Here is a 14,700-nt window from a genome sequence, read left to right as displayed (position 1 = left end):
AATAACGATATTACGGGTTAGAAAGTTTAGTTTATCGTGCTTATGAAATAGATTATACCAGATATCGCCAAACACGGTGCTCCATCACAATTAATCTATTGTTTCAAGTTCAATATGACAATGGAAATGTCATTATGTCACAGTGACATTTAGTGACAGTTCAAACGTTGGCGGGCTTAATTATTATGTATGTGTCAAAGTCATGGTTGTGATAGTAATGTTTTTTTTTAAAAATAAGAAATAGTTTTTCGCGTTTCTTTTGCCATGTAAAATTTTACTATGTTAAATTTTAAAAAGTGTTAGAAGTATACGTTTCACGTGTATATTATATGATGATATACTAATTTCCAATAGAATTTTCACTCTGTAATACATAATAATAAAAATTAAATAATTTTTCACTTAATATTTTCTATTTTGTGTTATTAAGAGAATTTGCAATTGAATTTGTACGAGGTATTGGGTAGGTTAGGTTCGTATGCTATTTCAAGTCACACGTCTTCACTTGCCATCGTACATGAAGATACAAAAATAAGTGAAAAAATTATTGTGTTAGCGTGTAACCAAATTAGTTTAATTTTATTCGTTGAAAATAATATGGAATTGTTTGATGCAGGTGCGGTCCAAGGAAGTTGGATATACAATTTATATCCTAAGTAAATCTCAACCAGATCAATGATCTCTAGATCGTGAGACGGCGCCGGCGCGATGGGAGGAGGCTGCTGTGGAACACCTGCCGCCCAAGTACTATAGACCAGTGTCAGAATAACTACACGGTAACGTCGCAACGGTCACATCCACACAATTAAATATAAACAATATACATATTTGAATAGAGTTCAAATTGTATAAACGAATGCCGCGGTTAGGACCTAGCATAGTTTAATTAGTGGCAAACCTAGTCAGGGCACAAATCTGTCGGTAGATTATCTACGACTACTTTTACTGTTGGCTTTGCATTAAGTTTTGCCGTTTTAATGGTAGCCCTCACAATGCTATGTTCTTAATCGGATTAATAAATATTGTATAACTTCGCTATTGACTTACACAAGCTGTCTTTTTTCACGGATTTACTGAGAGAAGAAAAAAATATTACAATTTTTTTCATATAATTTTCTTTATTAATGCATTTTTTAATAACCATTTATTCAGAAAAATTTCTATTGAAATGGGTTTCTATTTAAAAAAAAAAATATATTGCAAATAACATACATTATATTGATATAATAAATTCGATATGTGACTCAGAGATCATAAAAATAGACAAGTTACCTCATTATGTTAGACCGGAAGTGGTATCGCAAGTCACATTACGAAAATATTATACGTCATAGACAACATTTATAATAGAAATAACGCTAAGGATCATCCACGACACTGGAATAATCGTGGAATAACAATTAAAATCAGAGGCATTCAAAAAAATACATGCATACTCTTTGGTGACGAGAAAATTTTATTTTTAATCTGTGCATTTCATTTTAGATTCATTTTCTTTAATATAATATTTAAACTTTAATAATTTTTTTTTTATGTGTAAATAAGGATTAACATTCAAATGTATTTTATGTAATTAATTGGTTTTTATTCAACTGTTGTCGTCATTTATAGATACATCTCTTCCATTCTCCCAGATGAGGAAGGGAATATTAATGGCAGAACACGTTCGTCATTCCATATTAAAAAAAAATACTTTTAGTAAACGTGTTATAATCTGTTTAGCAAAATTTTTAAATAATTTTAACAGAGCTGACTCCACTACACCGCTTGTCAGGCCACTATTGGTTTATAAATGTCTTGAATTTTATTAATTACAAACTTTGGCCTCACGGATTTCGATATTGGGGTCAGAGAGAGACGATTAATACGCCGTATTCCCTCGGGAACCACAAAGTTTTTATATATAAATGATAACATCCATATATATTGTGAAATTTCATTAAAATTCGTTTTTTGTTAAATATTAACAAACTTTAAATAAATATTGAATGTTAAATTTGTTGAATATTAACAAAGACTTCGCAAAATAACTAAGGATACATACAGTTTTACTAAATTTACTTATTAACTTATACTATTGAAATTTCTCGTGCTAACCATATTAAATAGGCATTTCAAATATAGTTTCATTTTTCATCAAGCAGTATTCTAGTTACAGCCAAATTGTTGTACTGGACTCCAGTTAGAATTGCCGGAAAAGATTTTATTAACTTGGTTAACGTTTAAGGTCTTCATTAAATAATCGTAAAATACTAAGGCAGGACATAATTGCATATTTATTACTATACATTTAAAAGCCCTAACCAATGATATCGTTTATGCCAAGTACCAATATTTTTTTTTCACCATAAAGAAAAACATGCGTGCCCTATAATCGTGAAATTTATATAATTCAATTAAGCAACATCTTGATATAATTACAAATTTCAAGATGTCCATTTAAAGTAATGGAAGTGGATGGTAGTTTATGAAATATATTTAAGATATAACCAAAACTTAATGTCATGTAATCTCTATAGATCAATTTGATCTGATTGTGATGACGGTTAAGTTTGTGTTGGTGTTGTTGTATATGCACACACACACACACACACACACACACACATACATACATACATATATATATATATATATATATATATATATATATAACACTGTCCATAAAAGAAAGCTTTTGTTGCAACCCTAGAGTAAGATAGCCGTCATCCACGGCGGCGAAGTTATCACCTAGTGTTGTAGTTTTATAAACTCACACATACACATGTTCAGTAAATCAAACGCGCTAATTACATGTTAATAAATATCTTTCGCCTCTTATCTTATTACGGCACAAATAACTCTGTGTAAGTAAATAATTAGACATCACTATTTAAAAATATTTAAATCGGAATTGGACGCTTCAGAGAAATATGAAGTAATTGACTGACATTTATGTGGCTATCGCGATTTTTTTCCCGATTAGTTCCAGGAATCTCACGTATCGACTTATTAGCCACCGGATTCGAACCCGGACCAGCTCGGGGGACGTCAGAGGACGTGGGCTTTCATCGCGCCGACAAAGACGCCGCCTTATCTCGTGAGAGGCGATTTTTGTACAGTAGTGCTTTTGTATACGATAACGTCTTCTTTACACTTTCATACGACAAATATGTTTTAGGATGCTGTGTTAAACATTCCTTGTATCTTATGCATCGTAAATTTATTACGTACAATGTCCTTATACCCAAATGAAACATTGTCCAACAACAAATAATTAGTATATATTAAAAAAATATGTTGTTTGCAAATCTAAAAATACCTAGTATTGAGCATAACAACAGTGTTTAGTAGTAATGTTATAACGGAAATCTGTTAGGATTTTAAATAAAACGCAACTTTGTATGACCACAAAATGTAATCCTACTTCTTGCTGGCAACATTTATATGTCATGTGGCAGTCCTTTATAAAATTTATAAAGAAATCGTTCCATAAATAAATAAAAAATTAGGTTCAGATGTTTCATAGAAGTCTATTAAATTCATTCAAATAATGAGTAACAAACAATCCTGCCTGATTACTATTTATATATATGCTTACGTATACAAAATAATATATTTTATATATAGCAACACAATCGTGGACAATTTGAATCAAATAAGATACACGCTTTCGACATTTTCTTTGATATAGAATGTTCTAGATTATAATATAGAAAAACCATGCCAAGTTACAATAAATCATAAATATTATTAAACGTAATGGCGCTGTTTCCTGTCATTTTAATTCGTTTTTCTAAACATCACGTACATTATCTGTGGCACACACCATCTCAGCTGATACGCGAGTTTTATTCAGTGACAATGTCTGCCGGCTTGTTATTTAATTAGAGCCGCATTAATTTCCTAACAGCCACTTCCTGCGGGGAGCGACCAGACGTGTGTTTTAGGAGTTTTTAATCAAATATAATTCTATCAAAAAATATTTTGAATCTTGATTATGATGAAATAAAAATAATTTATATATATACATCGTTTACTGAAAATTTAATCACATAAATTTAACAGTTGAAATATATATATATATATATATATATATATATATATATAATATACATGGAATATAACATACATACATAAGTTTTGTACACACTCGTACGGACACAGGTTGATTCTAATCATTAATATACAAGGTCAGAGTGAAGCAACTCCGTCCCTTTCCGCTCCAAAAAGTACGTTATGCAATAAGTTTTTATATTTTAATGAATGCATTCGATTCGAACACGATTTTGACATTGCTTACCTTATCTGTGCAATATTAATGTACCTAATGTTAGCTACTATTTATAATATACAACTATTATGTATTATTAAAATTAATATTTTTTATACATCTCCTTATTATAGTAAGGGTATTTAAATCACGGATTTCTTATCATCATCACATTTTTTAATAGTAAAAAAAGTTCAAATTCAAAGACTCAAAAATCATAGATTATAAAATTTATGACATAACGAATATAAGCGTTCCGGAAATGCATACAGCACGAGCGACCGGACGTGGGCCCGCGCAAGTGGGTCAGTTTATTTCTGTTTTGGCGCGAACCTGGCCGGAAACGGCGCCATTGTGGATGCGCCGGGAAGCCCGGAAAAACAGTCCCCGGATTTCTAGCTAATGAAATCTTACACGGAACGGTAGCAGTGTATTGTGACGCCGATAGAACCGCATCCAATTCGGTCTTTGAGGTTACACTCTTCTAAGAAGCACCGGCCATTTGTAGGGTTAAAATTACTCCGTTCACAAACAAATTTCACGGGACCGCTGTGTTAGTGAAGTATTGACATGATCTGAAAGTTTGCTTGTTTCAATATACAAACCTCGTGTGAAATTAAAAATGTATGAGGGTAATTGATTTTAGTATCCCACAGTTTATGCGGGCGTTTGCAATAACGCTTCTCGCAAAGGACTTAAAAGGACTCTCAATTAGAATTAATTAAAGACAATTCAGCAATCCCAGAAAATAAATGGTCACTTGACGATAAACGAGATTTATTATTCGCTTGAGAGATTTAATTTTTGTATTATTCGTTCTTTGTTATCTCCGTGTAGCTGGATGAAGGTTGATACCGACTGGCTATAAAGAATTTATCAAACGACTTCACAAATAAAATACATTTCGTATTATTCTTAAGTGCAGAGGCAGCTATGGGTTAGCAATATATCATATTGATAGTGTACTTATGTCAGAGCATAATTAAAAAAAAAAAAAAAACATATCTATCTCTTTCATAATTACAGAGAAAGACGGAGAGGTAACGTTTTATGATAAATTATTGGAACGAGTACTCGGTATCCAAAACGATTACTTAGAATTCACTTTAAAGATAGTTAAATTGATAATATTACTTTCATGTCTGTATCGAAATCAAAGAGAAACATTACCGGGAACTGTCACTTTAATAGGTATCATTTGGAATCGTCGAAATTCAAATTAGGCCAGATCGCGCATGCGCACGCAATATGCGAATTAAGACGGTGTCACACGGAGCGTCGGTTAAGTTAGACGTAGGATTTAAAAAAAACGAAATAATATTTAGGCTTTATATCAAACAGATTAATGGTTATATTGATTGTGAAATACGTTGTTACATATTGAAAATTTAACGAAGTGGGACTGATGACTCCGCGGAACGCACTCGTAGCCGTGATCTATGAGATTCCTGGTACCACATAGAAGTGGTACGCAATGCTATCTTAACAATCGTATTGGACACAATGAGTTTTGGAAATGTAATTTTTATTACAATATACGTCTTAGGAAGTTCCGTAGTCATGGTCATCGTAGACACCTCTATCTGGTCGTGTATAACAAAGCGTACTGTAATAAAACAGACAACTTCATTTACAATATGATTTAAGAACTTTTCGAACCGAACAGCAAAAAGTTTTTACTGTACGATAATTCTCAAGTTCTCAAAAGTTTGATATCTATCGCGAATGTCCAAAAAGGTTACCAATTAGCTCCGTCAGTTCCCGGCAAAGTAACATTAGTTTATTGGTCGTTATACTGATATGGTAAACGATTTTGTTTGCTCTTTCTAATTACGTCTCTGTATTTGGCGGTTATTTAAATATATCGTGCCTTCATCGGGAACCGTGGTATTTGTACGAAAAAAAAGTTTTTATAGTTAATTGTCATTATCTGTTCCTTTTGCCAATCAAAATGATGACTATACGGTGTTCTGCGGTTTTGTCTGTGGTGTTTTTTATGATTAATTTAAAATTAACTATACCAAAAGATATATACTGCGCTCATGTGCTCGTGTAACTATGACGTTGCTAAAACATCGATTATGTTACAAGTTTTCATATTCAAAATCTTATAATATGTAATGTCACTTAAATTACTATTAGGCAAAAGTAGAGCTCGGATTTGAAAGACATTATATGGAGCTGTGGGTATTGTATGTACTTGTTAAAATTATACTTTACGTATTGCATTTTTTGATCACAAGAATGCCAAGTGACCGAGAGAAGAGACGAACAAAAACTGGAAATTCGTAAGAAATTATCCTCTATTTAGAATATTTGAGACTTCACAATACGTAAGGTTTCTGACTGAATCGGTATAAAAAACTTTTATTATACCAAGTGATGTCAGATACATAATTGATTGTTTCATAAAGAAATGCAGATGTAGTACAGATTGCTTTAACCTAATCAAGTATTCATAATGAAAATTAAAATATTTAAATTAAACTAAATTTTTGGAAATACTACGCGGTTGTTTATTACTTTAAACTATATAATCCCGACGTTTCGGTTACTTCGCAGCAACCGTGATCACGGGCAGACGAGATGAGAATGTCTGTCAGTTGGTTCTTATAAGAAAAAAAAAACAATTTAATGTTAATTATGAGGAAACAAAACCGAAAGTCAAACCTAGTGTTGTAATCGAGCGAAGTAAAAACGTAGCGAATTCTAAATAGCTCATTGTTTCATTGCATCTTTTTGGCTTCCTGTAATTCACAATTGTAAAGCTTTGACAGATTTTTAATTGGCTAACTGTTATTAGTTATGGAAACAAACAATGAATAATACTTAGTAGAAATATAATATACACTTCGTTAAATATTCTTTTAAGATTTAACAAGTAAAAGGAAAAAAAATCGTAAGTTGTGATAAACTAAAATGAACCGCTTTTAAAGCGTTATGTTAAATTTAATAAATATGAGAAGCGTCTACAGATCCCGACATTCGACTGAGCTGTTAGCTTTTTAACTTACAATAACATTAAGACACGACCTACTCAATTATACTTCCATTCAGACAAATATAATCTTTAGTTTTAGAATAAACTTTATTTTAATGACAATCCATGCAAGATAATAATTTTTTTTATATTAAATTTAAGTATTACGTTTTCCTTGGTTACATCCAAACATGAAAATCTAATTAAAACTCCTTTGAGGTAGTTCATCAGCTTCAAAACTGGCCAGTAATAAGTGCCTTTATTCTGTTTAAAAAAAAAAATCTAATTAGAATCGTAAGTAAAAGGCATCAGTGAAAGAGGTGAACGTTAATGGACATCAAAGGAAAAATTTCGCCGGCGATCTCCTGACAGGAATCTAATTTTTGTGCCGGCAATGATTCAATATGGAGTGTGGACAGGGTCTGGAGATAACTCTGTTATAGATGTTTTGAAAACCTGTTACTCTATCGACTCGTATTTTTTATTCGTTTACAGTTTTTCAAACTAATAAATATATCAGAACGAACATCTCAATGTCTAACTGTAACATAAAAAGCTTGACAAATATCATTTTTTTATAAAAATGTAAATTTTATACAGAGACAAAGTAACAAACATGTACATATTATGATTAAATTACCTTCGAATAGACTAACTGTGAACAGGTAAAACACTTTAAGTAAATGTGTATATAGGAATATTAAGAAATCAGATTATTTTACTAAATATTTTCTGGCAACAACAATAATGAAGATGATTGTATTAGGTTCGCTAATTATGTGTCAATTAAAATTAAAACATAATAAATATCGTCTTCATTAATAATGAATGCAAATTTTAATTTGATCAAAACATTTCCGATGCATGAATATGTAAACGTGGAAAGCGGAACTATTTCTCTGTGTGTGTAAGGATCAGTGAACGCTCGCACCTGCCGCTGTTCCCACGCCTCGCCAGCGCCCGCGCTTTACGTCACATCCACAGCGGTCCGATACAGACTCGTTTTTTATTACCCCTCGGGGATCCGTTTTGCCCTCTGTACTTTATTTCAATAATAAAATAACATATAAGAATTATAATTCACATTTGATCTGACTATATGTATATCACATTTTTATGAGGGTAATTTTGTAAATACTGGATATATTTTAAGACGTTATAGACATTTCATACATAGATATGTTGTTGTATATATCTTCCAAACCTTAATAATGCAATTTTGACGCTGTATTTAATTAAAATGTTTTAAGGTTAACGATTTCTTGAGTTCCTTTAAAGCTTTTTTGTGTTTAAATCTTTACTATTGCCACCTAGTGAGTATCCAAAGAACAATCTGTGAAGACACTGCCACCTAGCGGATTGTACAGGAACTTCGTCGCAAACCCCTTACTTGGTATGTCTTAAAAGCTCTCCAATAGATGTCGCTATAAACATTGAATTTCGTATTTCGAAGATTACTTTTAAGACATCACTATTTTACAATGATTTAATTTTTTTGTGACAAAATATACATTAATATAAAGTGTTGTGGCATCTTTTACGTAATGTTTAAACAAAATTATTTTCTAGCGGTGTTTTGTTTCTATTTGTTCTTATTAAAGGTAAATATTATTCAACGAGTCACTTATTCAAATCAATGATAGATAAGATCGTGCAGTACGTGTAGGTAGTCATTTGGCAGCAAGTTGGCAGGCTTTCAAACGTCTTGGGAATATCATAACGAGTCAAAAACAGATTTATTATCACCATAAATCATATTTAGGGCATACGCTTTTGAATAATAAGCGAATTTATGAAATTAGCGCTGCCGGAATGTCAGGAGCTTAATGCACCCTTTAAATACATTGGGCTGAACTAATGGACTTCGGTCGAAACTCAGAAGCATCTGCTACCGCTGATAAAATTGTGTTTATTGTTAAATAAATATTGTTTTTACTATTTTATTACATAAAGGAAAACAAAATAACGATAAACTTATCGTAATAAATATCATAGTGGCGATCTAATAATAGTTGTGTAATATAGTGTATATTGAATTTATATAATCATACAATAAAAGAAAACCCATATGTATATATATATATCTCCAGTTGCAATTCGTTTTCCACTAACTAATATTATCACCAACGTGTCACGACTAGTATTAAATATGATTTTTCTACGTGTATAGTCGTATTTATGATTCTCTGTGACCGTTGTAGCTGAATGGACATTAGTATGCGCACGGGACGGTAGCGACGGTCGAGAGGTGGCGAGGAACCCATTTAGATGCGTGTACACATCGCCAAACGGGCTTTGCATCCCAAACTGGATTCCATCGCGATTAAATTATATATCAAATTAATAAAAAATATATAAAAATTCTCTATCCGATCCCTCCTGGATGACTAACGTTTTAATATTCTATTTTGACGCCTCTGTCAGATCAATTTACTATTGTTGCTTTCTTTGTGTACGAATAAAGGATTTTTGTTTTGTGCCTTAGCTTCGTTTCATATGATCGGCAAATTAAAAAAAAAACTTTGACAGTACATTAAAAGTGACGTGTAGCATCCACAAGATAACATTCGCGGGTTAAATGTATTATTAGATGTATGTGTAATGTGGTATCTATCGGTTCGTTTGCCGGTTGATATAGTTTTGCGTTGGCAGCGGTCAGTCGAGTACAACATGTCCGCCGACTAGTCCGCCCGCGGTACCAGGCGTTCATAACTCCTATGGAGCTTTACGATTCATTCAAGAGCTTCTTTATGAATGAATTACGTTTGTATGTGTGCGTCGCTCGTCTACAACGTAGCTGCGCGTGTGTTGCGAACACGTGTTTGTTGAGTCAACATGTTAGGCCGTTCATGAGAATTTTCTTGTGTCAACATCTGAACTTGCTTAGACAGAAATAACTCGCAGCTTTGTTTTCGCGAACAACTAATATAAATGCCAGCCTTCCATTCCTACACGCTACCGTGTGCCGGTTCTTGTGTTGCTCCAAGTTCGTTTACCTAAATTAAAGTAATATAGCAAACCCTTTTATCGTATATCAATATGTTGCGACAAGAACAGAGTAGTTTTATCGTGAAAATTATTTTAATGTCATTAACTATAGTCAGTTATTTATAAATAAATCCAATTTTGTATGAAATATTTTTTTTTTAATAAAAACTAAGGGTAACGAAATTGAAACACAAAAATCTTTTATTATAATGCGGCGTTCTGTTGATGTTTTTATTGTCATCAACACAGATAGTCAATTGACTCACATCTGGAGACATTTAATGACACGAATAATTTTCTCGTTGGTCTCGATTCCTTATACACTTAATATATTTATAATATTTTACTGTTTAATTTAAAAATATACACGGAACCCTAAAAAATTAACGTACAGTATCCGATTTAAACTTGTGTTTAAAACCAGGTGACATCCGAGCGTTTCCACTTCATAGACCATAAAAAAACTGTTCAGCACGCCACAGAGTATAGTGTTACTGGTAAAAATATTAATGTATTTTCAATACGTGACATTATTTTAATTCAAAAAGTTTAAAAATGAGAATAGTACATAATTAATATTTGGAAAATATTATCTGTATTTTTTTTCCTTTACAATACAGACAAAATTATATATGTTCTTAATTTTATTCTAAGTAATGTCAATCAACGTTGAATTATAGTAATATTAACAAACAATCAATGTTTACAAACAGCGGTCAAAGTAACAAATATTTAGTATGAAATGTATAACCGTAGGAGTATTGGTGTGAAAACATACACTTAGTTTTGGCAACATCCTGCGTGTACTACAACAGGGGATGTAGACACCGCAACATCCTGAAGTGTCGTGTTGACAATGTTTTATACCATCAATATTAATGATATTGAGACATTATTACTTTGACTATACATATTAATATATTGTTTTATCTAAAGGTTGCACAGCATCGAGTTAAAATATTATTTTTATACAGTAACGCCATCTGTTGATACAAAATGAAACTTTGACAGTAGTACAAGATAACATCGTCTTAAAAAGCCTTTCAAGTTTCATGTAGGTCAGTATATAAAATATGTTTAATATATGTTGACTATATTTGTTTGTTTCAAGTATATTTTCAGCTCCCCTAATTCAGACCTTTACAGAAGAAATTGTAAATTGTGCATTGTAGTTTTAACTAAACCGCTGGCTCCGTACAATTGGTAACGTACGAAGTATTAAAAGTAAAAACAGGATAAGAATTAAGATGGGAATATTTTTTTTTTTAAAACCTCGTCTGCCCGTGATCACGGTTGCTGCAAAGTAACCGAAACGTCGGGATTATGTAGTTTTAAAATAATAAAATCCGCGCAGTAAATCTGAATAATACTAGTTTCATTTAAATGAATAAAACTCGCGAAAATCTTAGATCTCATTAACTTAAATTATATTTTTATTTAGAAAGTAAAGCAATTCTGTTTATTTTTTCTTATAAATCACTAGAATTTGTAAGAAATAAAAATGTGCGGTGAAACGTTAAAATAATTAATTGTTATTTTATCACATGATTTGATTTGTAACAAAATTTTTGAACATAAAAAATATTCTTTAAATAAAGTACTAGCTAAAAACTTTATTCAATGATATCAATTAATATTTTATAATGTAGAATAATTCATATTTTATTTTATCTGCATAATATAGGCCTTTGTGCAATTATAAAAAAAAATTACTCGTAATTAAAAAAAAAAGACACAACGACAGCCATTTTGTTAGTAGCATCCTGATATTTTTATATGCATGTTAATTATATAATATTATTATTATTATTTTGTCATGAAATAAAATGGCTGACATGTGCTAAAGATCTTAATGAAACGTTTGTTAAAATTTATTATGTTTCAAATATAGTAACATTATTGTTCTAATTACTAGAATACAGATAACGTATCAATTCTGGACATTCTGGTTACATTGTTAAAAATTGAACATTAATATAGAATTATGGTTAAAATTTTAATTTGAACAGTTACGAATAATGGACATGTTTAAGATTTGTGCGTGCGTGCGTGCGTGTGTGTGTGTGTGTGTGTGTGTGTGTGTGTGTGTGTGTGTGTGTGTGTGTGTGTGTGTATGTGTGTGTAATATTATTACGAAGTATACTTTTAGAGATCAATATATAAATATCTAAAACAATACATATATATTAAGACAACCTTTATTACTACAGAGCCTTATAATAATCCTAAATAAATTCGGCTAAATGTCTTACGCTTGCTCCATTGTATGAATCCTTTATTCAATGTAAGGATTAGTAGTTTGGCGCTAAGTGTAAATGAGTACGTGAACATGTTCGTTAAACACTAAAAACAATAAGCCCCTATACTCAGCCCACCCTGACAAACCTACCGCTATCCAGTATAACGAACTTTCACTATAATACATATATGTCAAAGGATATTACTGTATGATGCATATAACAATCACTAATTAATTACAAATCCTATTAACAGTTCCATCATCTGTTTGGAACGTTCAAAATAAGCAGATAGACATATATATAGGAATGATAAGGAAAAGATGTCATTGTTATGTCATGTCATGTCATTTACAAAGGTTAATAATGTTGCCATAAGAAAGGAAAAGGATATCGGAGTCCGAGTTTAGTAAAGTCTGTGATGCTGCAGGTGCATGCATAACGAGGATGCGTCAAATTATCCTATTCGGGCTTCACCTATTTGCTAATCGTCCCAGCCCCTTTGTTGACAGGCTGCGACACATGGTTTTGCTCGCGTATTTCAAGAATTATTCTAAGACCGTTGCATAGTTTAATTTTTATATTCGTTAGTCGCTAGCATTAATAATTTAAGATTTATTATTTTAGTGAATATTGATGTCATAAAAGCACAACTTCCGCAAGCGTTTCATTATTGATGATTATGATAACTTTCGCCATATGTCCTATTTCCGTTTGAAAACATGAAAACTTAAATTTGATACACTTGTACAGCTTCCTCTTAAGTATTATAAAATGTCTTTGATGTTTGCCATAAACACTATCATATGTTATATATATTAAGTGATAAACAAATTACATATAATATTTCTTTTCGTATATACTTTTTTTGGTATTCAGATATATATAACAAAAAATCGGCCAGTATTATCATTGCATATCTATGACAATAAGTAAGCGTCAATTTACGGGCTATTAGTTTCCATAAAGATAAAGACACGGTTAAAAATGGCTGACAAGGCGGAAGTTTCCTAAACGATCTACCGGAGGGAGACGAGGTGTTACATGATGGACCTGTCATACTCCTTAGAGGAAACTCACATTAAATCGCAACAATCCTGATTGCCACGCGCCAATTATTAAATCTATTTTTAGGTTGCGAAACTCAGGTGTTTATTTAAGATAGATCTGATTTTATGGTGTAGTATAGTTATTAAAAAGGGTAACCTTAGAATGTGACTGAAATTATTTGTGCATTGCATTTAAAAGTCTAAGAACTGGCGTCTGAGATGTCAGGTTGATATTGTCGTACGGTTGAATAATATAAAAAAATTGTTTAATATTGTAAATTTATGTCTATGATTTAAGAAAATATAATAAAAGGTAAAAAAATATGTATAAAATCATATTTTTTAATGTAAAAATTATCAATAAGTTTTATTCCTATGATTTTAGTCCTTTTTTTGTACTGTGTCAGGTTGATATAGAATTTTCGATCATACTTACCGAGTGATGCCTCAGGGTCCGTGAGGTCGGAGAGGGAGGGGACCTTCTGCATGGCCCGAGGTTCCTCTGGCTCTGGAGGTTCTGTCTTAATATTCTCTGAGGCGCCGCCGCCTTCATCACACTAACAAGCAATGTTAAATTAAATTAAAATAATATTCATAATTATTACTATCTATATAAAGAATTATATTAAAAACTTTAATAACTTTCTCAAAAATAAAACGTTACATTAACTACATCAAATAACGTTGGAAATTAAAAAATAAAAGACAAAAATTTTAAACAATAAAGTACATGGTACGGCTGAATACGTTTAAACATTATTTTTTTTTATACAATGACATATCCCAACAGGAACTTGTTTTTAGACGTGTGTTGGTTGTCATCGGATTTTATAATATTCAAGATGCGATCTGTACTTCCGTTATTCGTCCATGAGACTTTAAATTTGCAAATAATTCCATCTAATAAACTATTACTATTATTCTTTTATGGATTTCGAGAATACAATGTAAATTATTGAAGGATTCTTAGTATTTCTGTACCTCAGTATATATGAGGTATGCCTATTGTCGAGTTTTTTCTTTATTTTTAACATTATTAATGGTTGTTATCTTTTATAGCAAACAAAATCAACCGTTTTGATGGTTAATTTGAGACATAAAACTACCTTTCGTTTTTATAATATAAAACATGGCTATAAAGTATCATATTTTGTTATTCGTGTTATAAAGACGTAAGGAAATAGCTAATTATTAGTT

The 14,700-nt window shown here is 31.4% G+C and overlaps 1 protein-coding gene and 1 long non-coding RNA gene across 3 annotated transcripts in view; one reads left to right on the top strand and one right to left on the bottom strand.

Annotated features, from left to right (window-relative positions):
* The window catches only part of LOC116773180 (ETS-like protein pointed), an 81,552-nt gene that overhangs the window by 49,583 nt on the left and 17,269 nt on the right, over positions 1 to 14,700 (bottom strand). For both annotated transcript variants that reach the window (XM_032665584.2, XM_061528398.1), the window contains exon 3: positions 13,940 to 14,060. In XM_032665584.2, coding sequence (XP_032521475.2) covers positions 13,940 to 14,060 — 121 coding nt within the window. The remainder of the gene's footprint in view (positions 1 to 13,939; positions 14,061 to 14,700) is intronic.
* On the top strand, positions 10,625 to 11,443 carry LOC133320364 (uncharacterized). The gene is made up of 3 exons (XR_009753742.1): positions 10,625 to 10,714; positions 11,154 to 11,275; positions 11,354 to 11,443. It is a non-coding gene; the product is annotated as an uncharacterized LOC133320364 (long non-coding RNA).

The sequence above is a fragment of the Danaus plexippus genome (genome assembly GCF_018135715.1).
Source record: "Danaus plexippus chromosome 18 unlocalized genomic scaffold, MEX_DaPlex mxdp_20, whole genome shotgun sequence".
NCBI classification, from domain to species: Eukaryota; Metazoa; Arthropoda; class Insecta; order Lepidoptera; family Nymphalidae; genus Danaus; species Danaus plexippus.
Note: the sequence above shows the minus strand (reverse complement) of the source record. Positions and strands in the feature narration are given on the sequence as shown.